This window comes from Catharus ustulatus, chromosome 24 (assembly GCF_009819885.2).
Source record: "Catharus ustulatus isolate bCatUst1 chromosome 24, bCatUst1.pri.v2, whole genome shotgun sequence".
NCBI classification, from domain to species: domain Eukaryota; kingdom Metazoa; phylum Chordata; class Aves; order Passeriformes; family Turdidae; genus Catharus; species Catharus ustulatus.
Window position 1 is genome coordinate 7,581,331 of NC_046244.1, and position 26,698 is coordinate 7,608,028.

Consider the following 26,698-nt stretch of genomic DNA (forward strand, 5'->3'; position numbering starts at 1 on the left):
GTCTGTCCCTCCTGGTCCCACTCACCTCTTCTGCCCAGGAAATGCTCCCTAGCTGGCACAGGAGCACCAGGAGCTTTGTCCAGGGGCAGAGTTACCCATCCCAGTCCCTGCACAGCCCAAATTCACACAGCACAGGATCCCAGAGCCACAGAGAGGCAGCACCAGTTTCACTGAACTCACAGCACAGCATCCAGGCAGGCAACAGCCACAGTCTCTGGCTCACCAGAGCAGGGAGAGGGAGAAAAATACCCAAAAAGTGTCCTCAGCCCAGAGGCAACCAGCACATTTTATTCAGGTAAGGCGAATGAAGTCATCTACCCCAATTACACACTGAAGTCAGCTAAAGAGTCCAGACCAAAGCTCAGAGACCTCATGATGAAAGGATGACAGTCACTGCTTCCTGTTTTCCAAAGGATCCAGCACACTGGCAACTTCAGCTCAACAGCCACAAGATTTTTCACTCCCTTCTGCACACCTCAGCATCACCAGCCGGCCAGCTGAGATTTTACCACACCTCACCAGCCTAACAACCCAAAAATCTCAAACCTTTGAGCAGCAGTTGCTGTTTTACCCCCTCAGCAGCACCACAGCCCTGCACTCAGTGATGCTGTGGGTTCCCCCCAGCCCCAGACACCCTACAATTCTACACCCTACAATTCTACATCCTACAATTCTACAGCTGCTCTGGGCCTTTTCACAGATGCTGCTGGGATAAAACAAAAGCCTGAAACAATCACCAGGAAGGTAAACCGTGTATACACTCAAGTCAACCTCTGCACTTCCTCTTGCTTTTGTCATCCCGAGGCTTTCATGTGACGTGTCCTCCCCCTGACAGCAGCTTCCCCTGCACACAGGGCTCCGGAGCAGAGCCCAGGGCGCAGCACAGGGGCTTGGGAGAGCAGTGCAGGGGTCAGGGGAGCAGTGCAGGGCTCGGGGGAGCAGTGCAGGGCTCGGGGGAGCAGTGCAGGGCTTGGGGGAGCAGTGCAGGGCTCGGGGGAGCAGTGCAGGGCTCGGGGAACAGTGCAGGGCTCGGGGAACAGTGCAGGGCTCGGGGGAGCAGTGCAGGGCTCAGGGGAACAGTGTAGGGCTTGGAGGAGCAGTGCATGGCTCAGGGAGCAGTGCAGGGCTCGGGGGAGCAGAGCAGGGCTCAAAGGGAGCAGTGCAGGGCTCAGGGGAGCAGTGCATGGCTCGGGGAACAGTGCAGGGCTCAGAGGGAGCAGTGCATGGCTCCGGGGAGAGCAGAGCAGGGCTCAGGGGAGCAGCTCTGTGTGCCCCAGGAGCAGAGCAGGGCTCCCCAGGAGCAGTTTGGGGCTCCCCAGGAGCAGAGCAGGGCTCCCAGGAGCAGCTCTGTGTGCCCCAGGAGCAGCTCAGGGCACCCCAGGAGCAGAGCAGGGCTCCCAGGAGCAGCTCGGTGTGCCCCAGGAGCAGAGCAGGGTTCGGGGGAGCAGCTCGGTTCGCTCCCAGCCGGGTGGGGTGTCCCTGCAGGAGCTGCAGGGCAGCGAAGTTGCTCGGGTTCAATGGAGTGCACTTCCCAGGCTCGCTCACCTCGCGTGCTCCCGCTCCATTCAGTGCATTCGGCAGAGCGCACTCGCGGTGTTCGGGCGCCCTTCAGCTGCTCCTTCACCGCTCTCCCCCTGCCAGGCACCCCAGGGCCATCCCGGCCGAGCAGCGAAGGGGCAGCGAGCCCTGCCGGGTTTTTCTGGCCCTGCCCGGCCGAGAAAGGCGCCGTGCGAGGGAGCGGAGTCCCGGAGGCGGCGAGCGCACAAGAACAATGAGCTCCCAGGCCGGGCATTGTGTGCAGCCACCTCCTGCTCCTGCCTCCAGACCGCGGCCACAAACCCCCAAAATCGCTCCTGGGCCACGGCAGGCACGGACACCGACCCCCTCCGGCACCCCGGGGGCAAGCTGGCAGGAAAACCAGGAGGAGACGGCTTGACCAGAAGTGCTTTTATTATCATAGAAACGTTTCCACGCCTCTTAACCACCATGGATTTCTCAATTCTAAGGGAGATGGGTATTTAAAAAAAAAAAAAAAAAAAAAAAAGAAAACCCCAAAATGTTTGCCCAGCAATAGCAGAACAACAAAACAATGTTGTACAGCGCACGTTATTCAAAAATTTGGCATGTGCCTTTCACAACCAAGAACTACTTCTTTTGACACAGTGTTCATTTTGATCTGGTCAAACCCCACATTTCAGAACAGGCACACTACCTGAATTGTCACTTCAGATCTGTTCTGAGGAAGCATTTTTACTGATTTCTAACAGGATGAACTAGTGCATGAGGCTCCTCAATTTAGCTGCACTGGTGCACAAACAAAATAACACCTTTGATTTCAATAATTGGCCAATGTAAGGCAGGAGTAAACAGCCATCAGACAGCAGCCTGCTGACTGCATAAAAACCTCCTGAGCTCCTCATCTCCAAGAACGCTGCTGCTTCGAGGAAAAACTCAACATAAGAACTCAGCAAACCAAAATAACTGCAAGCAGCCTGTAAAAATAAATCTAAGGGCAGAGACACCTCAACAATGAATCATATTGTTTTCTTCCCAGCAATTTCTTGAGCAGTCAGTTTCAGCAATGAAGCCTCTAATGTTGTCTACCTCCTACTACTTTCCTGATTCTGGGCATCTTCTTTTCACGCTTTAGAAAGAGAAATGGGAACAAAACAAAACAAACGGGGAAAAAAAAAAAGGAAAGAAAGAGAAAACCCCACCCCTTTCTATGCTACTGAAAATGTTATGATTAAATCAATTTGCATAAAATGTTCATTTCAGGATTCCATACCTACACACATGAAAGCAAGTGTGCCTTTTAAACGGCTAAGTCGTTCTCCCGTGTGCGTGCATTTAAATCATATATAAGTCGTACACCCCCTTTATTTGGATGGTTAACAAGTTAAGCCTTTTCCCGAGCACATTATTCCTATGGAGCATCAGGCAGACACGACAGACGAGCAGTGAAATAAAGCAATAAATAAAGAGACGCGGCTAAAACAAACAAATCCCCCCCAAACACACACGCACACAGAGCCCAGCCCCGGCAGGCACAACTCCGCCGAGGCGCCCGGTGCCCCCGCGGGAGATCCCCGCGGAGCTCGCTCCCTCCCCGCGCTCCCCGGGGGCGGCCGCGGCCTCTCCCCGCCACCGCGGCCCACCCACCTCGGCGGGCTCTACACCATCCGCGGCGGCTCCGGGGCGCTGCCGGGACAAAGCGGCGGCGGCGGCGGCGACGGCGCGGGGGGGAAGCGAGCGGCGGGGACCCCGCGCGGTGCCTCAGCAGCGGCAGCCCAGGGGCATCTTCCCCGGGAACAAGGAGGGGACGGAGGAGGAGGAGGAGGAGGAGGAGGAGGAGGAGGAGGAGGAGGAGGAGGAGGAGGAGGAGGAGGAGGAGCGGCCGGTCCCGCGCTGCCCCCGCCCGCCCCTGCCCTCGCGCACGCACGCACCGCGGGCACCCAGCAACGCCGCCGGCCGCGCGCCCCGCCAGTATCGCCGCCCGCCATTGGCTGCCGCGCCGAGCCGCGTGACCCGGCGGGCGGCGCTGGCCAATGGCAGCGCGGGATGGAGGGGATTTAAACCGAGGGGAGGCGGGGGCGGCGCCGGGCACAAAGGCGGCCGTGAGGGAGGGGCGGCTTGGCGCCGCCGCGCTTCCCTCTGCCCCATCCCTTTCTTCCCTTCCTTCTCTGCCTTCCTCCATTTCTTCCCCTGGCTCTGCGGGCCGCTTTCACGATCGCTGTCCTGCGCGCCACGAGGGTTGTTTTAAGGTGTCTTTGTCCCTCGCTCCTCCCAGCCCGAGTGTGCGCCGGTATCGTGGAATCGCTGAGGTCAGGAAAGACCTGTCGGGATCATCGAGTCCAATTTACGAGCCATGCCCAGAGCACTGAATGCCACGTCCTTGAACACCTCCGGGAATAGGGACTCCAAACCTCCCTGGGCAGTCCCTGCCAGTGTCTGTCCATCCTTGCTGTGAACAAATCCTTCCCGAATTTCCAAAGGTCCAGCCTGCCAAGGCAGACCTTCCAGAGGTCCGGCCCGAGCCTTCCCTGCTGCAGCTTAAGGCAGGAACCGACAGAAACACTGAATGGTTGGGCTTGGAGAGACCTTAAACCCATCCTGTCCTACACCTTCCACCCTCCCAGGCTGCTCCGAGCTGGTGTGGGACATTCTGAGGGATGGGGCAGTGCCATGAGAGTGACCCCAGTGCCCAAGGCTGGTCTGGGATGTTCTCAGGGATGGGGCAGCCCCATGAGGTGATCCCAGTGCCCAGGGCTGGTCTGGGACATTCTCAGGGATGGGGCAGTGCCATGAGGGTGATCCCAGTGCCCAGGGCTGGTCTGAGGTGACCCAGGACATTCTCAGGGATGGGGCAGCCCCATGAGGTGACCCCAGTGCCCAGGGCTGGTGTGGGACGTTCTGAGGGATGGAGCAGCCCCATGAGGTGACCCCAGTGCCCAGGGCTGGTCTGGGACATTCTGAGGGATGGGGCAGCCCCATGAGGTGACCCCAGTGCCCAGGGCTGGTCTAGGACATTCTGAGGGATGGGGCAGTGCCATGAGGTGATCCCAGTGCCCAGGGCTGGTCTGAGGTGACCCAGGACATTCTCAGGGATGGGGCAGTGCCATGAGGGTGATCCCGGTGCCCAGGGCTGGTGTGGGACATTCTGAGGGATGGGGCAGCCCCATGAGGGCGAGCCTGGTGTCCAAGGCTGGTCTGAGGTGACCCAGGACATTCTCAGGGATGGGGCAGCCCCATGAGGGTGACCCCAGTGCCCAGGGCTGGTCTGAGGTGACCCAGGACATTCTCAGGGATGGGGCAGTGCCATGAGAGTGACCCCAGTGCCCAAGGCTGGTCTGGAATGTTCTCAGGGATGGGGCAGTGCCGTGAGGTGACCCCAGTGCCCAGGGCTGGTCTGGAATGTTCTCAGGGATGGGGCAGTGCCATGAGGGTGATTCCAGTGTGCAAGGCTGGTCTGAGGTGACCCAGGACATTCTCAAGGATGGGGCAGTGCCATGAGGTGACCCCAGTGCCCAAGGCTGGTGCCAGGGCAGAGCAGCCCTGCTCTCCTGATCCCTCTGTCCTGGATGTATTGTTTGCCCTGAGTTGTCTGGTTCTCATGAATTAGTGAACAGTTATCAGCCCTACGAGTAAATGTGTTTGAAGTGTCTTCAACGGGAGGTGAGGTTCAGAATTTTATGGCTCTGTCAGAAGCTCCAGCCCTCTCAGGTTCACACTCTGTATCAGTCACATTAAGCTGCTCTTACTGGCCCTGCACTGAATGTTCAGATTATGCATAAGTGCTTTTCTGGATAAACAGCTGATGCTGCTTCTTGCTGCTCTGTGCAGCGAGGAAGTTGACACAACAGCAGAATTCCAAATTACTGAGTAGCAATTAATAAAACACTTGGTCACTTAGGAGATTTTTTTTAAGCTTCTTCATCTGGGAGCCATCACATATTTAGACAAGATAACGTGAAGGTACCGGAGCTGAAAATAGAGGAAACTTGTTATTTAACATTAACCTCACCTCTCCTCCACAGGCCAGCAAAATAAATCACATGGCTGTAAAGAAAGTCACACATTCTTCCCGGGGATCTGAGCATTTTCATGTGGAATTATATCTTCCTTGTGAAAAGGAGCTCGGATATGTCAGGGCAGATTTTGCCCTCAATTACACTGGTGTAACCCCGAGTGTTTGCTGTCTCTGTAAACTGTCTCCGTGGTCGATTCCAGTGGTGCTGCAGAGATAAGTTTGAGGCTGTTATTGCCTTCAGCAGGGGGAAGTGGGAACTGTTCTCACTGAAGAGAAGGGAACACACAAGGAGATCTGAGCTCTGCACATCAGAGGAATTCAGTTCTCTGCCCTGAACATACAGGACAAATTTATCCCCAGCATAACTTGGGGGACATTACCACCAGAGGGTGAGACACGGAGCTGATTGTGTTCTAATAACTAATTTAGATAAGGGTCTGGAAATGCACATCAGTTCAGTGTCTGATGCAGCCATCTCAGAGCTGCACTTAGGCTGTCCTTGATAGAGCCAGATTCCATCTCTCCTATTTTCTGCACTAATTACAATTTCATGTTCCTTGGCCTCTGGATGTCTGCACTAAAATCTCTGTGAATTACCACGATGGCAGGTTTGTCTTCAGCTTTTCCAGTCTTTCTCTGTGATGGGGAAATTCTGTATGAATAATGTGTGTATCCTAGAGGAGTTCACCTCCTTGATTAGAAAGGCTGAGACAATTGGGGTTGTTCACCCTGGAGAGGAGAAGCTCTGGGGTGAGCTCACTGTGGCCTCCCAGAACCTGAAGGAACTGCAGGAAAAACAGAGGTTTCACAAGGGACAGAGGGACAGGACCCAGGGAATGGCTCCCAGTGCCAGAGGGCAGGGCTGGGTGGGATTTGGGCAGGAATTGTTCCTGTGGCTGCCCCTGGATCCCTGGCAGTGCCCAAGGCCAGGCTGGACACTGGGGTGGAGCAATGGGACAGTCCCTGCCATGGCAGGGGTGGCACTGGAGGGGCTTTGAGGTCCCTTCCAACCCAAGGCAGTCTGGGATTCTGGGATTCTGTTGTGTAATAAACACCTGTGTACCCCCCCAAAATTATTCCCAGCCAATCCTCACAATCCTCACACCACGAACAAGAGATCCAAGTATGAGTTTGGTTCATAGCCAGGGAATGGCTGCAGGAACAGCACTTGAAGCTGCTGCCTTTTTTGGGTAGTCTTTTTATTTTCTTTATTTTTTTTTTAATAAAGATGCAGCTCTCCCTGTGGACAATAATAAACAAAGCCACAAGAGCTTGTCCCCTTATCTTCTCCCTGCTAAAGCCACGGGGTTTAGTTAACAGCAGGAAGATCAAGGAACACCCAAATGAGACCTTTGTTCCTCTGTGTGGTCACTGCAGGTTTTCGTGGTTCCCATCCAGGTGGAGAGAGGTCGCTGGTGGGACGAGGGGCAGGTGCTGTGTTCTGTGTGTAAAATACCTGATGTTCCTGCAGACTGCCCCTGGGAGATCCTGGCACAGTCTCAATCTCGGGATGTTTTGTGCCTCTGTGTGCCAGCACTCCCGGGAGGGGGGAGCTGCTGACACAGGGAAAGTTTAATTGGCCAAACGCACCTAAATTCCAGCGTGCCACACGGGGTTAATCCTCACATTCCTGCTCCTTACCCCGGATATTTGTGAAGATCTGAGCAGAGTTTCTGCTGAGTGTTCTGGCTCTGGAACGCTCCTGGCTCCCCACCCTGCTGCTGCCCCATCTCCCACCCCCTCCCAGGGTTTGTCCTGTTTTGTCCTCTCAGGGCTCTCAGAGTTCAGCTCTGCTGGGCACTCCCAGATCCACTGAGGCAAGGAAACATCAGGAACTCAAATTATTCCTGTTATTGTGGTGGTGTTGTCATCACAGAAAAGCACACCATGTCTCACCTGTTACCATTCCACCTCCTTCATTTCAGGGGAACAAAACCAAAGTGGCAAAACTCCACTGGGTGGTTCCTTCTCCCTTTGCCAGCCCTTGCACCTGTTTTATCTGATATCCATGTGGCACTGTATGTGGTGTATTTAACTTTTTAAAATTATCTCTTTACAAATCTGTTTTAACCTGGCTCTTTTTTTTTTACCAGCTGTGCCAACTGATTGAAACAAAAATCTACAAGAAAAAAAATCTAACCAGGAGCTATGAAGTCAAAACACACCAATACTGAGAATTTTGTGAACACCATTTCAGCCCAAGTAGTTTAAATAATGGAGGGGGGAGTTGGTTTTTTTAAATTCCCCAGTCATGAAATTACAAACCAGTCCTTGACCATGACAGATGAGTCAGGTTGTAACCTCAGCAATGCAGTAAAAACTCAGCTCTAATGAAACAGGCAAATGTCAATACAGCGATTAGCTGGGGAGATAATATTCTGAGAGGCTTTTACAGATGACCTAACTCCACTCACAAAAAAGGATTATATTCTTTCTTTCCCTTTGTCATCTCTGAATACCAGCCCTTTAGCTGAAAACTGTTTGCTTTGGGGGCTTTCTGCTTTGTTTTGTTTACTGCAGAAATCTCAGGAATTTAAAATCTCATTTCCACAGATATTAGCAGGGAATTTTTTGGAAGGCTCATCCCACTTGGAGGCCAAAGCTCTGGACACGTGTGGACTCCTCCTGGACACAGAGAGTTCTGCCTGGAAGTGGCTGGATGGGTTGCAATGAAACATCCTCAGTCCCCTTCAAACCCCTTTGCTGCCATCTAGAAGTGTCTTGGCTCTGTATTGGCTCAGCCCTTCTCTTCTGCTGGGGACTTTTGGTCACAGAATCGCTGAGGTGGAAAAGCACCACCCAGTCCAACCATTAACCCTGCCCAGTGCACCACCAAACCGTGTCCCACACCCCTCCCAAACTCCTCAGGAATTTGGGGGGAAAAGCTCTGTTTCCTGTGTGACCATCCTAGCACACAGCACATAAAACCACAGCATTTCTGGGTTTAATATTTTGAATATTGTAAAACATCCTAGAAATGAAAAATGTTATAAATTAGTTTCCTCGTTAAATTAAAAAAATTTAAAACCTTTTTATCTTTTAAAGGTTTTCAATTTCCCTGACTCAGACCATTTCCTAGTGGCTTCTGCATAATGAATATTAGCAGAGGTTGGCTTACCACAGTGTCTGGTGAGACTCATTTATCAAAGCCCAGGATGTGCGCCGGGCAAAGGGAAAAAAATCCCATTGAAAGGGAACAAAAAAATTTCAGCCCTAACAATCGCTCCTCTCATTTTTGTAAACTTGGGCATGTTCCAGTGCATGGGGAGAGGGGACAAAATGGCATCTGCAGAACATGAAACGTGTCTAACGAGAGATTTGTGCACCTTGAAAGGCACCAGTGCTGAGGCTCCAAATGACTAATGAGTCTTTCCTCAGGAGTGGCATTAATTGCATCACCCCGTGATGCTCAGCTCTGTGTCCTGCTCACACCCAGGGCCAGGCACAGAACCCATTCTGCCATTTACATACCAGATAAAACCTGCTAAACAAATTAAATAGAACTAACCTGCTTTCAACCCCAAACAGCTGCTGGATTGTACCAACATCACAAACTGACAGCAGCCCTTTGAAGTGGGAGATGGAAAAGGGATCCGAGCACCAGAGGATTTGGGGTGATTTTTTTTGTTGTGTTTTTTGGTCCCTTCTCACTTTCAAGCCTCCCAGCCTCGTGTCTGAGCAGCCACTGAGGCCATGCACATTCACTCACATCCAGCTCTGTGGCCACACACAAAATCTCGAGGCTTTTCCATCTCCTTTCCCACATGGACAAAGTGCCTTGTGCAGATCAGTGGGGATCTCACAGCTCAGAGGGGTATTTTCAATGTCTTTAAACTGCTGGGCTTTGGTAAAGGGAATTACTGTCAGCCACAAGAGCTGGCTCATTTCTACATTCCTTACAGTTAATATCAATTGATTGCTCATAATCAATTATCGACTGAGTGCTCACAAGAGAAGCTGATTAAATCCAGCAGGATCTGCCGTGCAGGGGAGGGAGGAGCAGCCCCAAGCAGGGGCCAGGTCTGGCCTGGTGCTTTGTGGCTGTTCAGAGGTTTGCTCTGACACTGCTGAGCCTCTCCTGCTGACGTGGGACAGCTCAGCCAGGCCCTTTGTGCATCCCCCTGGCAATCCCCCACTCCTCCCCGAGTGCAGGAAGCACTAAATGGATTTACAAGCTTCCCTTCTGGTCCTAAGTGACTTCGCTTTGAGCTGTTACAAATGACCAAAGCATTCAGGGGAGAGATGGATTGATTTCGGATTTGCATTTTTGTCCTTCCCACTGCAAATTGCTCCTCAGGGAGGAGGTGCCCGGCTGCCACCTCCCCTTGGAGCTGCTCCTTCCCCGCTGGTGCTGCCTTTGATGGCACCTCTGAATGGACTCCTCTGAAGGGAGAGACAGCAGAGCCACAGCAATGGGAACATTTCCATTTCAAGCACCGTCTCCTTTCCCCCTCAGCACTTGTTATCTTCAAAGCTCTGTACAAAACCGGCCGAGGAGCCCTCCCTGCCGCCCTGGGAAGTGTCACCCATCCCTGGGGACAGGTGAGACAAGTGAGCAGCAGGGACATGACACAACACAGCCCAGGTCTGGTGCTGCTGGGCTGAGCAGGGCTCAAACCTCTCTCCACCAGAGCTTTGTTCTCAACATCCTTCACCCCGAGCAGCTGGGCAGAGCATTCCAGGGCTTGTTCAGCAGCAGGGACCTGCCTGCCCTGCCAGAGCCACCCACCTCTCCTGTCTGTGCTGGCAGGGCTGGCAGCAGCTGCCCCTTGCATTTCCTTGGAGCACTGTCCTGCTCTGGGACTGCTCCAGCCCAGGTGCTTCCCTGGCTCCTTTTCCAGGGGAACCCAACACCCTGTGCCCCCACAGGCACCCCCAGCCCCCCTGGCTGTGACACCCTGGGGACAGGGACACTGACCTGGGGCTGCTCCTGCAGACATTGCTGTCACCAAGGTGTCAGCTTGCCTGGCCTTTGTCCAGGGGGTTATTTTGCAGAATTAGCCCGGATTCCTCCTCTCTCCTGTAACTTAAGCCTGTAACTGGCACCTGGATGATTAAATTGTGTTTCCAGACAGAGCTGCACCTGTGCCTCGAGCTTCAGGCCTGAGATTCCAGCACACACTCACTTCAAGTGTGGCACAAGGAAGTCATCTGGGCCTGGAGATTATTTTCTTCCTCATAGTTTATTTTTTATTATCTGTTATTTTTATCAACTGAGTTCTTTATTCTTCCTCCATTCCTCAGTTCTCTTCCCTGTTTTTTTGTGGGTTTTTTCCCTCCTTCTTTTACCTCCAGGTTTTCCTAGCAGAACTAAGTCTGCAGCTGGTTTGCTTTTACTTCTTCTCCTTGTTCCCCTTCTCCACACCCTGCACTTCCAGTCTGAGAGAGTCTCTCCACGGAGCACAGAGTGCATGCAAAGTGCTCCTGGTTCCCTCGGGGTCTCTGTCCCTGCAGGAAGGACCAGGATGGGACAGCCCCAGCTCCAACCTCAATTCCAGCCCCAGCCCCAGCCCCAGCCCCACCCTGGTGACCCAGAGGCAGCTGCAGGGAGAGGCTCCTGCGTTCTCACACCCACCCACAGCTCCTATCTGCAGGGAAATCATTTCACCCTGCACCACAAATGAAGGGCAATAAAAGCTTTCCGAGGGAGTGCTGGTGCCTGGCACAGCTCTGCAGTGCTGCTGTGAAAGGGAGCGTGAGGCCACAGCCCCAGAGCTGCTGGGGACAGGCAGGGCTGGCTCTGAGCCCTGGCCTGGTGGCACTGCCACCCTCAGTGTCCCCACAGAGCTCAGCCCCAGCCTCAGCTGCTGAGAGGGAAGGTCAGGAGTGATGTCCTCACTCCCAGCAGGGGCTCATGTCTGGCAGGAAAGCCAAATGTTGAATCATCTGGTTTCTCAAGAGCACTGGGGGATGGCAACATCCCTTCCTGTGCAGAGCAAACCCAGTGGGACAGCACAGCACCCAGAAACCAACGTGAGGAAATCAGTGCTGGGAGCAGCCTGGGCTAAAGGCACAAAACCAGCCCCACACACCTAGAAACAGAGGCAGGGCTAATGGGAGAGCTTTCCCACTGCACTCCTTTGCATCCATTATAAATCCTATTCCTGAACAGCTCCCAGAAGCACCACCTGCCTCTGCCCTCTGCCCATCACTCACCACAGCTCTGCTTTTAAGCCTGGCTGCTATTCTCAGAGCAGCCTCCCAGCTCGTGTTTGCTAAGCTGATGCCTCCTCTGCTCCAAGGAGTGCCATCCCTGCAAATTATTGCAGTAATAAAGCCACTGGCTGTGCCACATTTGCTGTCTGTTATAAAGCACAGCCTTTCGAGTCCAACTCCGTGGGGACAGCACAGAAAGGTGAGGAGCTGTGCAGCGGGAGCTGAGCCCTGATTAAGGAGCAGACACAGCTCCCCCCTCTCCAGCACTGCAGGTTTAGGTCTTGATTTTCAGCAATCAAATCTTGTTCCCTATTCACTTATTCCCCTCACTCCAAACACACACAGCGTTACCAATCATTCACTTTTCTCTAACGCGCTTAAAATTCTTATCTACAAACCCCAGCCCCACGTTCCAGCACTTCCCCACTCGGGGCTCTTTTCTTCCTTTGCAAGTGACTCCTTTCAACGCTGCAGCCTCATTAGGGAGAGCCTGAATCCGCTGCAGCTGGAAGCCCCTTGCTGCTCTGGCCCAAATACTCTCTGAGATTTAACTTGAAAGCTTTGGAGCGGGTTTGATGGGACAGGTGAGCGCAGCAGCTGCCAGGCAGGGTTGGTTCCTGAGCAGGGTTCAATGGCAGCTGAGTGCAGCTCGGGGCTGTACAGCACCAGCACTGCTCCAGCCCTGCTTTTCCTGCTCATTTTAAGGCACACACACCTGGTAATTGACCTGTAACTGTTCTCTGCACCTTGCTCTGACAAGGTGTGAGCTGTAATGAATTCATGCCCGGCTCCATTTGCAGTGTTAACCAGCACAAGTGGAAAAGGCTTTTGTGAGAGCTGGGACTGAGCTTTTCCTGGGATCAGAGCAGGATTCCAGCCTGGCTTTCCCCCACATTGATGTGGCTGCTGCACACAAGCACAGCAGCCCAGGGGCCAGGCCCTGCTCATGGTACTCATTTCATCACAGCCCTGCTGCCCTTCAGGCTTTGGTTAATTTATGGTAACCAGTGACCTGATTTTCCAGCTCATTTTGCTTTCTGAGGCTGATTAAAATAAAAGCACCAGGTGGAAGGAGAGGCCCAGGTAAGGGGGTTGAGCATTTGGAAGTGCCAGGTGAGGAACAGCCCCACTCCTGCTCCTGAACACAGCTCTGCTAAAAAGCTTCCTAAAGCAGGCTGCAATATTAGAAGCTGCCTCCTTGAGAGGAGAAAAATCCCTTGATAGGATTTGTGTGTAATTAGCTGGTTTATTCATTTAACAGGTCTAATTCAGAGATCAGCTAAGTGTGAAAAGTGCAGTGGGCTTCAAATCTGCCACAGAGTGCACACAGCTCAGAGCAAGGCCTGGGGAAAGGACAAATATGGGAGAGGAGGCCCTGGTCTGGTAAATTTGGTATTTATAGCAAAGCTCTGCCTAGGAGCAGCCTGACAAAGGAGATAAATCTCCTAAAGAAACACCAGTGCCAGGTGCCCAGGGAAGGTAATTTCCTTGTGACTAGAACTGAGAATATTCTTTAAGGTAGCTGGTGACCCGTGCCCTGCAGCAGCCCCGGCTGTAACATCCCCACCGAGGAGATTTAAAACGTTAAAAATAAAAAATGGGTTTGTGGTTGTGCGGTGCAAGGCCCGGCACGGCCACGGGGGGGCAGCACTGGGCACAGCCCGAACCCCAGCCCTCATTAAAGGGCTCGGAAATGAGGAAATGAACGCTGCCAATTAACGCTGCTCCTGCAAATCTGCCACGGGAAAAAAGCCACGAGCAGCGAGAACTGCCTCAGACATCCTCTCAGCTGAGTAATGATTTGTTTTTTCCTGTCTGGAACTGGACTGAGGTCACAACTCTGCTCCTTGTGACAGTTCCCACACAGTGCCAGAACCATCCTGGGGACAAACACCAAAAACTCCCCAAACCCTGGGAAAAAGGGCAAGATGAGCCTTGAGATCCCTTCCAACCCAAGCCCTTCATGACTCCACAATGCAAAGGTGACATCTCTGCTGCCCAACTCCTCCAAGTAACTCCAAACCACACACATCGAGTTGTTTGATGCTTTATTTATCACATGTAAAAACACTACTGTCTCTATCTGCAGGTACCTCTCGCTGCACTGCAAATCACACAGCTCCAAACGTTGAGATCAGACAGGCAGAGAAGGGAACTAAAGTGTTTATGCCCAGAATCACAATGTCACGACCCCTGAGGGTGTTACATACACCCAACACCCCCAGGGGCTGTTCTACAGAAGCAGCAGAGCGTTACAATGAACAGACCAGAGCTGGTGAGAACACGGGGTGAAGGGATCATCTAGGGGGTAAGAGGACCTGCAGACTGGTCTCCTTCAGCTGCCCTTATCTTTCTAGTACAGGTAATTGTGATCTAAGTCAATGACTAGTGCTGAACCAGAACAGGGGGGACTCTTCCACACTTAGTTGACACGAGGGTTCCTGAAGTTCCTCCCAGCAAAGCGAGCCTTGCTGCCGAGCTCCTCCTCAATTCTGAAGGACAGAGAGCACTGGGTGTCAGCAGGCAGCAGAGAAGCCCTGCACTAGCACAGCCACGGGCCCCACACTGAACACCTGGCCCTGAAACACCTGAGCCATGTGGCTCTGAGACACCTGGCCCCAAAACTCCTGATCCATGTGGCTCTGAGACACCTGGCCCTGAAACACCTGAGCCATGTGGCTCTGAGACACCTGTCCCTGAAACCCCTGAGCCATGTGGCTCTGAGACACCTGGCCCTGAAACTCCTGAGCCATGTGGCTCTGAGACACCTGGCCCCAAAACTCCTGATCCATGTGGCTCTGAGACACCTGGCCCACCTGGCCCTGGAGGTCCTACCCAGGCAGCTCCCACCAAGCCCCTGCACAGGGGCAGTGCCACACACCTGACACCAAACATCTGAGCTGCTTGCCAAGGGAACTGCCTGGTGCACAGAGGATAAATCCCAGCCCAGCACCACAGGATGTTTGGTGGGATCTGTTCTGGACCTCACCCACCCAGCTCCTCCTCAGCCTGCAGCCACCAGCACCTCTGCCAGGGCATGGCCTGCAGGTGTTTCTGAGGGCAAAGCCCAAGCTGTGCCCAAAGCAGCAGCAGAATGGATGGTGAATGCCCTGCCCCAGTCCCAGGCTCACCTCAGCAGCTGGTTGTACTTGGCCAGACGCTCGGATCGGCACGGGGCACCGGTTTTGATCTGAGAGGGAAATCACAAAGTCAGTGAAGTTCTGTGCCAACACAGAACTTGTTCAGAGTAACAAGGATCATCACAAGCTCTGCTTGGGCACCAGGCCCAGTATCTGCACACACAAACAGGTCTAGGGAGGAACAGAGGTTGTCCATTCATCACTGCAGGACCAGGAAACCCCAGTACAGGCACTGGAGCTGGGACCTTGGACACTGCTGCTTAAAGGTGAGTGTGCACAAGATCAGTGTTCCCTTGTCACAGTCCATTAACAAATCAGTTCCCTGCAAACACACACAGCACATCTGCACCCCTGGAGGCAGTGCAGGGCACCACAGCTTTGCCATCAAGCCAAGAGGCAAAGAGAGCTGCAGACACCAACCTGGCCAGTGCAGAGCCCCACCACCAGGTCAGCAATGAAGGTGTCTTCTGTCTCTCCAGAGCGGTGGCTCACCATCACACCCCAGCCGTTGGACTGGGCCAGCTTGCAGCTGCAAGAGACCAAGAGAAGCAGCTCACACCATGCCCTGTGCCCAGCAGCCTTAGCTCCAGTGACACTGCCAAGGGGAGCACAGGACTGGCCTTGGTACAGGCCAGGATCACAGCACAGGGTGATCAGGAGCTGCTGTCACAGACACTCAGCCTTGGGAAGTTGTTCAGGGCACCCATGTGACATGAAGGTACAGGTTTATTTGTCAATGTCCTCTACCAGTTAATAACATTAGTTAATAATTGCTCTCCCTTCACAGACACCCCATCAGGTTTCTGCTCCCCTAGAAGTGCTGGATGTCCATCTCCCCCAGTTAAAACCAGCCCCATCCTGGCCCACAGCAGAACTTACGCCTGCAGGGACTCTGTCACGGAGCCAATCTGGTTGACCTTGAGCAGGAGGCAGTTGCAGGCCTTCTCCTCCACAGCCTTGGCAATTCTCTTTGGGTTGGTCACAGTCAGATCATCACCAACCACCTGGATGTTGACACTGCCAGTGAACTTCTTCCAGGCACCCCAGTCATCCTGGTCGAAGGGGTCTTCAATGGACACCACTGCAGGGGGACACAGAGCCTCAGGACAGAGCCAGCACAAGGAGCTTGTGTGGATGAGTGGCACCCACACCCAGAACATCCCTGAGACCCCAGAGGCTGAGCAAGGAGCTCTCACTGTCTCCTGTAAGAGGGGCTGCACACAACCCCAGTTCACCACTGAGAGAACTCACCAGGGTAGTTCTTGACAAAGCCCTTGTACAGGTCAGCCAGCTGGTCAGGAGAGATGTATCTGCTGGGGTCATCGGGGGATTTGAAGTCCAGGTCGTACTTGCCGTCGCGGTAGAACTCGGAGGCCGCCACGTCCATGCCAATCACCACCTTGTCAGTGTAGCCAGCCTTGGCAATGGCTGTCTTGAGCAGCTCCAGAGCTGCAACACACAGCAGCCCTGAGGGCCTGCAGGCAGCCAGCCCCAAAGCTCTTCATTCCCCAGCACCACCCTCCCTCACCCCTTCTGAAAGCCCAAAGGAAAAGGTTCCCAAATTCTCCCCCTTCTGAAGTGACTGGAACAAGATATTACTTTAATGCTGCTTTTAGCTTGTAATACCCTTGAGACACCATTATGGGATTCCTAATCTCTTCAAGCAGGACTACATGTCAGCCTGGAAAGCTTAATACTAGATGATACCACATCCTCTTTCCACTTTGTGCATGTGGGAGGAAGCAGTGCCTGCACTCTAATCCCTTTTAGCTCCAGAGCAGGTGCTGGCCATGGAAGGGCTGAGCATCCAAACCCTGGCAGCAAGGAGCTGGAGCCTGCCTCTGCAGGAGACCATCTTGGCATTACCTGTGCACATTTACCTGTCCAAGAGGGGACAGAACCATTGAGAAGTCTCTGGATAGTGCCAGACTGTTTTGGCAGAGTCCCAACCACCCTGAGCTGCAGGGGAGCAGCTGGGATCAGCCAGGCTGTTTGCAGCAGCAAGCTGAGATCAAGTGTTTCTTGTTGTTGGGTTGGTTTTTTGTTTGGGTTCTTTTAGTGTGGGTTTGGTTGTGTTTTGTAAGATGCTAATGTAGCACAAACTGCCAAAGCAGCTGCCTCCAGCAACAAAAGATTGCTTGGAATGTGATTGTCATTCAAGGTCATCTTCACTGATGTCTGCAAGGGTACAGAGCCAGCAGAGCTGCATGTGACACTGGGACTCACAAGTGACACAGCTGGTGCTGTCTCACTATCTTCAGAAGGGGCAGTGCAGTTCACCAGTCCCCTCCACAACAACACAACCAACAGCTCTAAAGTAAAAAGCAATTGGGTCCCACTGCCTTGTTAGCAGCTCCATTTCTGAGAGGCAGAGAAAGCTCCTCTGGCACCACCTGTGTAGGAACAGGTATTTTGCTTCCCACAGCCAAACTGCCTCTCCCACAGGTTCCTGAACAGAACTGTTTGGCCATGGAAGCAGCAACTGCCTCAGCTTCCCAGGCAAGCCCTGGTGCCCTCCCACACACAACCAGACAGCACAAACTGTTTTCCCTCTTTGTCTGCAGAAAAACAACTCCAGTGATCTGATGCTGACTTCTGGAACGCCTGCAGTGCACACATGTTCCCACATCACTTTTCAACTGGAAGGGCACAAGGTTCCCTTAGGCTGCTACAGGAATGAGGCACTGAAGTAAAAACCATCCTGCCAAACTGCACAAGCTGATACCCAAGGGAACACCTGACCACATCAGCAGAGCACATTTGGATGTCTGTCAGGGTAAAACAAAGAACAAAGCCACAGCAGAAGTTCTAAACCTTTGATCCTATTGATCCTGCTTGTCACTGATATTGGGCAGGCTGTCAGTTCATCCCAGCTATCAGTTCCACCTCCTCCCACACCTGCCTCATCCTTACCCTCTTTGTTTTCCAGGATGTTGGGGGCAAAGCCACCCTCATCCCCCACGTTGGTTGCATCCTTGCCATACTTCTCCTTGATGACATTCTTGAGGTTGTGGTAGACCTCTGCCCCGACCCTCATGGCGTCCTTGAAGCTGTCAGCACCCACAGGCAGGATCATGAACTCCTGCATGGCCAGCTTGTTCCCAGCGTGGGAGCCCCCGTTGATCACGTTGAAAGCCTTGCAGGAACCAGGAAAAGCCAGGTTGGGACATGGCCACAGCCCTTACACTCACCCCCCTCATTCTCTGCAGCCTGAGCCAAGAGCACCAGGCTAAAGCCAAAGCCAGGGCTCAGCTGCCCCACCCAGCACTTACAGGAACTGGCAGAATGACCTCGGGATTCCCAGCCAGGTCAGCGATGTGACGGTACAGGGGAACTCCCTTCTCTGCAGCACCAGCTTTGCACACAGCCAGAGACACCCCCAGGATGGCATTGGCACCAAATTTGGCTGAAATAGGAAGACATTGATTACAGAAGTGTCCTTATAAAGACTCAGCAATACCAGCCCATGGTTTGAATTATGGCAGTGCACAAGGCCATACAAGGCTGGTTCTGGTAAACAGAATTCTACTGATCCATCTTCATCTTTTCACCCCTCACTTACATTTGTTCTCTGTCCCATCCATTTCCAGCATCAGCTTGTCAATCTTTTCCTGCTCCACAACATTTATATTCTGCAGGGAGAAGCAACCAAAACATTGTCTGACACCAAGCACAGGTGCACAAACCCTCACCCACCCACCCTGACAGCAACACCTGCTCAAGGGCAGCCACCAGGGGCTGACCAGAGCACTCCTGTCATTGTCACACAGCAGCAGCTGCTGGGCCCCTGCAGCAGCCCAGGGCTGACAGCTGAGCTGGGTGTGCACCACCTTACCCATCATCACTCAGTTCTGCACCAGCCTTAGTGCCCACAAAGCACAAAGGAATCTCATCCAAGCAGACTTTTCTAGATCCCCTCAGATTCCCTTCCAAACTACCCTGCTTGGATAAAACCCAGCCCCTCATCACTCAGGCACTCTTTGAAGCATAAATAAATCAGTTTGTGTCCCAGCTGCACACTGCAGCTCCCAGGGGCTCAGGTGCTCCTGCACACCACACCTGGCTGCTGGAGAATGTCTCATTGTGTGTTAGAGATGCACTCATTAAGTAAATTAAGTAAAACCATTGCTGTAGTGAGTTTGTTCACATGCACTCCAGCACACACCCCCAGGTCACACTCCCCCAGAGGATGCTCTGGACACTGCCTGGCTGTGGGAGATGTTAAGAGAAGACAGATTGCTCCTACCTTGCTAATCAGTGCAGGGGCAATCGTTTTATTGACGTGCTCAACAGCTTTTGAGACACCTGGAAGGAACAAGCAGACACTGGTCAACACACAGGTTATGCAGGGATTAGTAGGGGATCTCAGGAACATCCAGGAAAACCTCCTCATGCTACCCCAGCCCCAGCTGGGTCATGGCCAGCTCTGAACTCTGAGAGGGCCCTGGCTGGACTGGGAGGTGCATGAAGGGTGCATTGGCTAGGAAGTGCCCAGGAATGCCAGGTTAGTGTGCCAGGCCATGCACTGCAGACTCAGCCGAGTCCAGGGCTGCACTGGGAGCACATCCATTACCTGTGTGCACAGTGCTGTGGCCAGGAACTCGTTAACATATTTAACAGCTCTGGAGACACCTGGCAGAAACGGACACCAGAGTCAAGGCACAGCTGAAGACTCCCAGGCAAGCCCACAGAGGGGAGGGCAGAGGCAGCAGGAGGCTGGCACTGAGCAGGGACTGGACACAAAAGGCTCAAGGAGCACAGGAAGCTGTGCAAGGCTCTCTTTGGGCTTTCCAGGAGGTGTCTGTGACTGCAGGCCCAGACCATTCATTCAGAGAAGGTTTTAGGATGGGCTCACCATCAACTCTCACAATCCAGGAGTAAGGGGAGGCAAAAAGGCTTCCCCAGAAGTTACACAGAGCTGCTCAGGCACTTCACTACCTGGTGTTCTGTAACACTGCTACAGCATCACCTATTCACTGTGCAGTGATTAAAGACTTCCAAAAACCTGAGCTTCAGAATGATGAATCCTGACTGCATCCTAAACCATATTAATTGCTTGTTCAAATTGCCCAAGTCTGCAGACCTCTATTACAAGAGGCCTACCAGCTATCTGCAACTCATCCCATTTGATGATTATTTTTCATAACTTGTGTTATTTCCCAGCTGACAAAGCCCTTCAGCTACAGCCTGTTAACTACAGTCTAATTAAATGCCATTAAGAACTGCCCATAGGATCAGACTTAACAGGTCTAAGCACACACACATTTAGCACAGTGAGGTAAATACACATTTATTCTTTGCAAGAAGTGCCCTGGGTAAACAGCACAAGAGCCTCAGGTTTGGGACATCCATCCAGGCATTTATTCTCTGTTAAGGTACTATCAACCATGAATCTTCTAAGACAAGGCTCTACAAGTTCAACTCAGTAGCTATCCACTTTAATTGCTCTTTCTTAATAGGCAAAAAGAGTTCAGCATCTTTTCGCCTGACTGGCAGGAAAGTTTGAAAATAATTCTCTCTTCCAGGCAAAAATCAAGATGATTGCTCACACTTCAAAGGCATCACCAATGCTTTTAGAGCAGCAAGTTCAGAAGGAGCCCTGACTGTCCAAGCTCTCAGAATAATCACAAGAAGTACTGGGATGTTTATTAGGAAATGAAATCCTGTTTGTAGCTATTCACTCTCACCCATACTTGTTCACAAGCCAGCCTGGTGACTGCTGGGTTCAGTTTCTTTTCAGAACACACAACCAGTAAAATGAAGACAAGTAAAATATTACATCACTAACACAAACTTCAGTGTCCTGGCTACCTGTAATGGCAGACAGAAAGCCAGAGTGGCTGTAGCTGTTGTAGGGTCTGAAATAAGAGAACCTTCCAGGACTAGCAGTGCAGAACTGCACATTGACAGTGGACAGCAGCTGCCATAAACCCTCAGGTTCAGGATTGAACAGGCTGGGATCTAAGTCTACAGTGTCACAGCTGACAGATTTAAGGGTTCTGGAAAAACTGGGACCTTGTGACTAAGTGCAGGAGGGCCAAGGCTTTGGGAGCTGGCAGTGGAGATGCCCTTCCACCTCTGGTAAAGCACTCTGCCACACACCAACACTCAGGGCAGGAGGAGCAGGGTACCAAAGTACACCTGGACACACTGTACCAGAGATTGTCACCTGGCTGGGTGTGCCCAGCTCCACACACCCACTTGTGCAGTGCCCTGCCCTGCAGCAGCACTGCTGGAGGCACTCACCCTCCAGGTCATGCCCAGCAAACCCAGCCAGCCACCTCAGCTTTGGCTGCCCCAGTTCCCAGCCCACTCCTGACAGGCACTCCCTGTCTGCCCCCTGTGCCCCTGCTCAGCTCCAGGCTTGTGCAGAGCACACACAGTGGGTCAGGAGCCCAGCCCCAGGGCTGTGGGGCCCAGGCCCAGCTTTACCTTTGCCCATGTAGCGTGTCTTGTCATTGTCACGGAGCTCCAGAGCCTCGTAGATCCCAGTGGAGGCACCGCTGGGAACAGCAGCTCTGAACAGACCTGTTCACAACAGGAAAAAACACCTTGGCACATCAAACCCACAAAACAGACAGCACCCCAGCCTGCCACACACATCCAGCCCTGCAGCTGGGAGAGGCAATCTCTAAATCACACCTGGCTGACACACAGTGATCCCAAAGGGCTTTCTGCTCATTTACAGCATCACCCCCACACTGATCAACAGCAAACTGCTGCCTCCTCTTCCACTGTGCCTTTCAGGAGTTAAGGAGGGCATCCATTCCCCTTCCAAAAATTAATTTCATTCACTGGATCTGCTTCTGAGCTCAGGCAAGGCAAGCTCTTAAACTCTCCGAGGATATGGCATAAAAAGGACAATTAGGAGACCTCTTTTGTTAACAGGAGTTCTGAGCTCTTCTGACAGCAGCAGAGCCACCCAGACAGCCCAATCCTTCAGCCAAGGACTTGGAGCAAATCTGCACATTGGAGCCTGCTCTGCCTGGGGTTCAGGATGCCAACTTCAGCCTCCAGCCTTTCCCTTATCCCACTAAATCAAAGAGCTTAGTGGGGGCAGTCTCATTAAATGACTGCATTAATCTTTTAGGCACAAAGATCAGCTCTTTAGTCAGTGTATTACAGACATTGTGTTTGCTCATTCCACCAAATCACATTGTATGAGTTTGCACAATGCTTTTGTCAGATCCCATCAGATGTGGGATGAACAACCTAACAAACCAAGGGAAAGTCCTGCAATAATTAAAAATATAAGATGTTACATGTGAAAGCCCAATTAGACAAGTTCTTTAGTCATGCCCGAGTACTCAGGCAGAGAAGAAATCATTACCCAAAATTCAACTGTGCAGCAGAAGATTGTCATTGCAGAAAGCCACGGCAGACAAATTAAGAATTAAACTTCATGTGTACCCCTACAGAGTGTGGGGAGCACTGACAGCCAGGGCCATTCACAGCTGCTGGACAGGAACAAAGGCCTTGACTCTGAATTTCCAGGTGCTATCCCAGTTTATGCTGGAGCAGGGATGGAGGGCAGGTTTGGAACAGATCCCACAGTTCAGGCTGTAAGAAGCAGCACCCTTGAAAAACCCTGCACTGCCCATGCCAGGAACTCGAGCCCAGCAAACTCATCCAACAGAATGAGGCAGAGCCTTCTCCTGCAAGTCTCACAGCAAGTTCCAACAAGTTTTATGTGTGGAGGAAGAAGTCAGCTAGAACAGGACAGGCTGTAAACTTCTGAGTTCTATCAGAGCAGCTGCAGCTGAGGACTCACCTTTGTTGGTGTAGAGGTCTACCTCAACAGTGGGGTTGCCACGGGAGTCAAAGATTTCACGGGCGTGGATCTTGGTAATGGACATCTTTAGTACCTGCAAAGAGGAGCCTGGAATTACTCACTGAATGTTGAGGGGACCACAGGGCTGAACCCATCCCACACCTTCCCCAGACCAGGAGCCTCATCCAGCCTGGCCTGGAACATTCTCAGGGATGGGGCAGCCACAGCTTCACTGGGCAAGCTCCTCCAGTGCCCTATGACTTATTAAAAAAAAAATCACTTCCTTATGTGCAAGGGACTTCTTTTGATGTTTCCATACGACTTGTATCATCAGACCCTAGACAGAACAGCAGGAGCAGATGACAAATCTGAAGGGACATCACCTCACCATGTCAGAGCAGCAGAGATCCCAGAACAGCAACTCTCTGCCATCAGTTAGGAGTCCTTGATAAGAGACCAGAGCGCTCTCAGCATGCACAGCAGCTGCTCAGAGCCAAACGGAACCAGTGACGAAAGAGAAGCACTCCCAGCTCTCATTAAAAGCTTGCACTAATAGTTACACCATGTTGAGCATTTAAAGGAAGTTTTTCCTCTTAACTGATCATCTTAAAAGAAATAAAAGTCCCCCTAATCTTTTGAATGCTTTATTTTTTCCCTTCTCACATTTATCCACTTCAGAAAACCTCAGGGAGGGAATTCTTACGTAAGCCCAGCTACATTTTAAAAATCAAGTCATACACATGCCTGTAAGCCACTGACTGGCACCAAACCCAGCCCATCTGCACAGAAGAAAGCTCAGCCTCAGAAGCAGAACTATCTGGAAGCTGTTTTTTTGGCAAGCCAATGTGGGTGGCAACCCTGTTTACAGAAATGGTCATGAATCCTTCCACAGTTACTGCAAAGTTAAAAAAACACGACCTTAGAAATAAATGCTGCTGGTTCAGTGTGTGAGGGGGGAGCTGCACACTCTCCTTCCTCCCCCACAGCAAACTCTGCCCTCCCCAGGCCAAAAGCACAGGCAGCCTCTGCTGTCCCCCCTTGGATTTCAAATGTCCCTTCCAGCTGTCCTGCCCCTGCTTGTTGTATAAGATTTCAGTCAGACCCCCATACTGACACATGATAGGACTAAAATATGAAACAACTTCTTCAAGCTGACCTTCATGCTGCCACTACTTAGCTTCAATCAGAGAACACACAGGCTAGAAATAAATCCCTGCAACTCTCTGCTTATCAGGCCCACCCACACTCACACTGGCTCTCTGCAGATGCACTGCCAGGGCTAATAGGAGGAATGCACACTTATCCAAAAAGGGTTTCAGAGTTTATTAGGCTGCTAAACCTTACTTCCATTTTCAGAATCTTGGCTTTGCCAAAAACCTTGAGGTGTCTCATTCTTTGAAAGCATAGCCAGCTGAGGAGCTCTGTTTAGTGACCTTTACCAAGGAGGCACTTCAGGAACACACACACAGTGCCTGAGCTCCACTGGCAATGCCAGGTCAGACATCACTTGAGCATCCCTGACAAAGGACCACCAGTCCTTCCCTTTTCTGCAGGAAGAGGCATTTCACAGCACTGCATCACCCCACAAATCCTCAGTGCTCCTTCTGCAAACTGCCCACTCCTGTGCTCAAGAACCAATCTTCCCTTTGAGCTGAATCTGCTGTTTCGTTCACCACCATGTATTCTGCCCCAATCAATTGGGTCAACTCACGCAGAACACAAGGGTCAGCCATGCCCAGGCTCAGGATGGAAATGCTGACTGGAGGCAGGAGAGGCAGCACTGCCTGCTCAGACCTTTGGCCTCTGCCAAACACGCAAAGGCCACCGTGGTATTTAACGAGCACACTGCCTTAAACCTTTTTTTGCAGCATAATCTGCTGACAAGGTCACTGTCTCCCTTCAGGGGGAAGCCTCACACTCCAGCTTGCCTGGCCTTTGAGTACCTACTCCAAGAGTAAGTTACAACCCCCTGCCAGCTTGGGGGACCTTCTTCACTACCAGGTCAAGTCCAAGAAATCACCACTTACTCCTCATCTGATCCCATGCCCTATGCAGGGAATGCAGTACTCTCAACTGGAGAATACTCAAATTGAAAATTATTTCTAATTTTTTTTTAAATAGTCAACCCTACCACCAAAACCTGTCCTTGTGAGCTATTTTGCAGCCACTCTCCTCTAAAATCAACACAGGGTTAAGGCTGAGTACTGCCAGCATCAGAATGATTTAAAAAGCAGCAGTAAAGTCTAGCCATAGAAATAACCACCCTAGTGAGTGTCTTATTACAGGCCTGCCACATTTATCAGTGGAAGCCTCTCCTGACACTTAAAAGGTCCTTATGACCTTAACTCTTGTACCACCAGTGTTCTGAAAAAAGCTGAGACCTTTGAGTGCACTCTATCAGATACCAGCATATTAATTCCCCTGCCAAAGCACTCCTAGAAACTGGACAAACGTGCACATTCCGACCCTGCTCCCTGCACTGCACAGGGTATTAATTCACCTCTACAACACGATCCAATGGGTGCTAAAGGATGCCTGGCAGGGAGCAAAGCACAGACAGGTCCAACCCCTTTCTCTCGCCGTGTTTAAGAAGATGGAGGCCTGGAACTGCGTTGGCCCAAGCCTGTGGGTTTGGATGACAAATTTCACTACTTCCTGCCAGGCTCAGAGCGCCACGGCCCTACCCTGTGACTCAGCAGCGAGTAACGGAGCGGGAGAGCCCGGATCCTCTCTGGGAGCCCCGCACGAGGCAGGATGGCTAAATGCAGCTCTTTATCCACCCTGCAGCGCTGCCCCGATGGATAACCAGCACTAAATTACCCTCCGAGAGACCTCAGGCACAGAGTGCCAGCAAACGTCAAATATTTGAGATGGGAAGCTGAAGGACATCCACTAAAGAGGGGAAGGTCCAAATCACCACACGCAATCCGAGAGCGACTGTTAATGATTAAAAGAAAAAGGTTAAGCTCTGCTTTTGAGGATGCCCTGACCCATCATACACCCGATTCTGCCCCCGCCTTGACCCACCACACCCCCCGGTTTTTAATCGCCACCCCCGCACACTGCCGGGGTTGAGGCCGCCTCAGGCCCTCCCTGCCCCGCCGGTGCTGCGGGACACACAGCGGCCTGCACCCCCGGGGACCACCGAGCCTCAGCCCGGCCTTTACCACGGGGACAGGCAGGGGCTCCGCGGCTGCTACCCGGAGAAGGAACCCGCAGGGGGGTGCTGAGCGAGAGCCGCCGTGCCGGCCGCGCTCACTCACCGCTGTGCCGGCAGCCCCGCTCCGCAACCGCACCGCTGTCGCCGCCCCGGCTCTCACTGAGACCCAACGGCTCGGCGCGCGCCCGCCTATAGCGGCCCTCGCGCGCAGGGCCCGCCCCCCGAGCGCGCCCATTGGCCGGCGCCGTCCCCCGCCGCGCCCCGATTGGCTGCGGCCGCCTCGCGCCAGCGCCGGGCTCGCGTGCGTGCGCTACGTGCGGCCGGGCCGCGGCCTCGTGGAAAATCCCCGCGCCAGGGGGCGGGGCCTGCGCGGCGCATGCGGGCGGGACCATTCGGGGCGGGGCGCGGGGGGAGCCGTGAGGGACCGGCATGGCGAATGGCCTGGCCTGGTTGGGGGGGGACGCTGGGCATCAGCCGGTGCCAAATCCTGCCGTGGCTGCCACCACCCCAGCTTGTCCAAGCCTCTCCATCCTGGACTTGGGCAGCCACAGCTGCCACCACCCCAGCTTGTCCAAGCCTCTCCATCCTGGACACATGCAGTTATCCTCCATGCCAAGTTGACTGGACACCCTGTGCCACAGCCTCGCCGCCCTCACAGGGAATTTCTTCCTAATCGCCAATCTAACCCTGTCAGTTTGAGCCCATTCCCCCTTGTCCTGTCACTATTTGCCTTTAGAAGCAGCCCCTCGCCATCTCTCCTCCGAGTTCCCTTCAGGCACTGGCAGGCCGCAGTGAGGCCGCCCCAAAGCTTCTTCCAGGGAAAACAATCCCAATTCCCTCAGCCTTTCCTCACAGCTGTGTCCATCTGGATGCTGTGCCCGGTTCTGGGCTCTTCAGTACAGGAAAGACAAGGAGAGATCCAAAATCGGGGTCTGGAGCAT

At 52.8% G+C, this 26,698-nt stretch overlaps 2 protein-coding genes across 4 annotated transcripts in view; both read right to left on the reverse strand.

Annotated features, from left to right (window-relative positions):
• RERE (arginine-glutamic acid dipeptide repeats) overlaps positions 1–3,241 on the reverse strand; it is a 174,946-nt gene extending 171,705 nt beyond the window's left edge. For all 3 annotated transcript variants that reach the window (XM_033079421.2, XM_033079420.2, XM_033079418.2), the window contains exon 1: positions 3,163–3,241. The gene's annotated coding sequence lies outside the window, so the exon portion shown is untranslated. The remainder of the gene's footprint in view (positions 1–3,162) is intronic.
• A 10,476-nt stretch (positions 3,242–13,717) lies between these two features.
• Positions 13,718–25,956, reverse strand: ENO1 (enolase 1). The gene is made up of 12 exons (XM_033079503.1): positions 25,861–25,956; positions 22,598–22,691; positions 21,259–21,354; positions 19,073–19,131; positions 18,389–18,458; positions 18,099–18,232; positions 17,740–17,962; positions 16,078–16,275; positions 15,706–15,907; positions 15,247–15,355; positions 14,818–14,876; positions 13,718–14,178 (listed from the first exon to the last, which is right to left on the reverse strand). Exons 2-12 carry the CDS (start codon positions 22,680–22,682, stop codon positions 14,109–14,111), a joined length of 1,305 nt encoding a protein of 434 aa, XP_032935394.1. The 5' UTR covers positions 22,683–22,691; positions 25,861–25,956; the 3' UTR covers positions 13,718–14,108.
• Positions 25,957–26,698: the final 742 nt, after the last annotated feature.

Bases quoted from the DNA above. Each gene is read 5' to 3' on its own strand.
- ENO1 (XM_033079503.1), bottom strand. From the start codon at position 22,682: ATGTCCATTACCAAGATCCACGCCCGTGAAATCTTTGACTCCCGTGGC. The intron at 15,908-16,077 runs GTGAGTTCTCTC...GTCCCCCTGCAG, and splicing joins CTTTGTCAAGAACTACCCTG to TGGTGTCCATTGAAGACCCC. The intron at 14,877-15,246 runs GTTGGTGTCTGC...TTTCCCTCTCAG, and splicing joins TGGGGCTCTGCACTGGCCAG to ATCAAAACCGGTGCCCCGTG.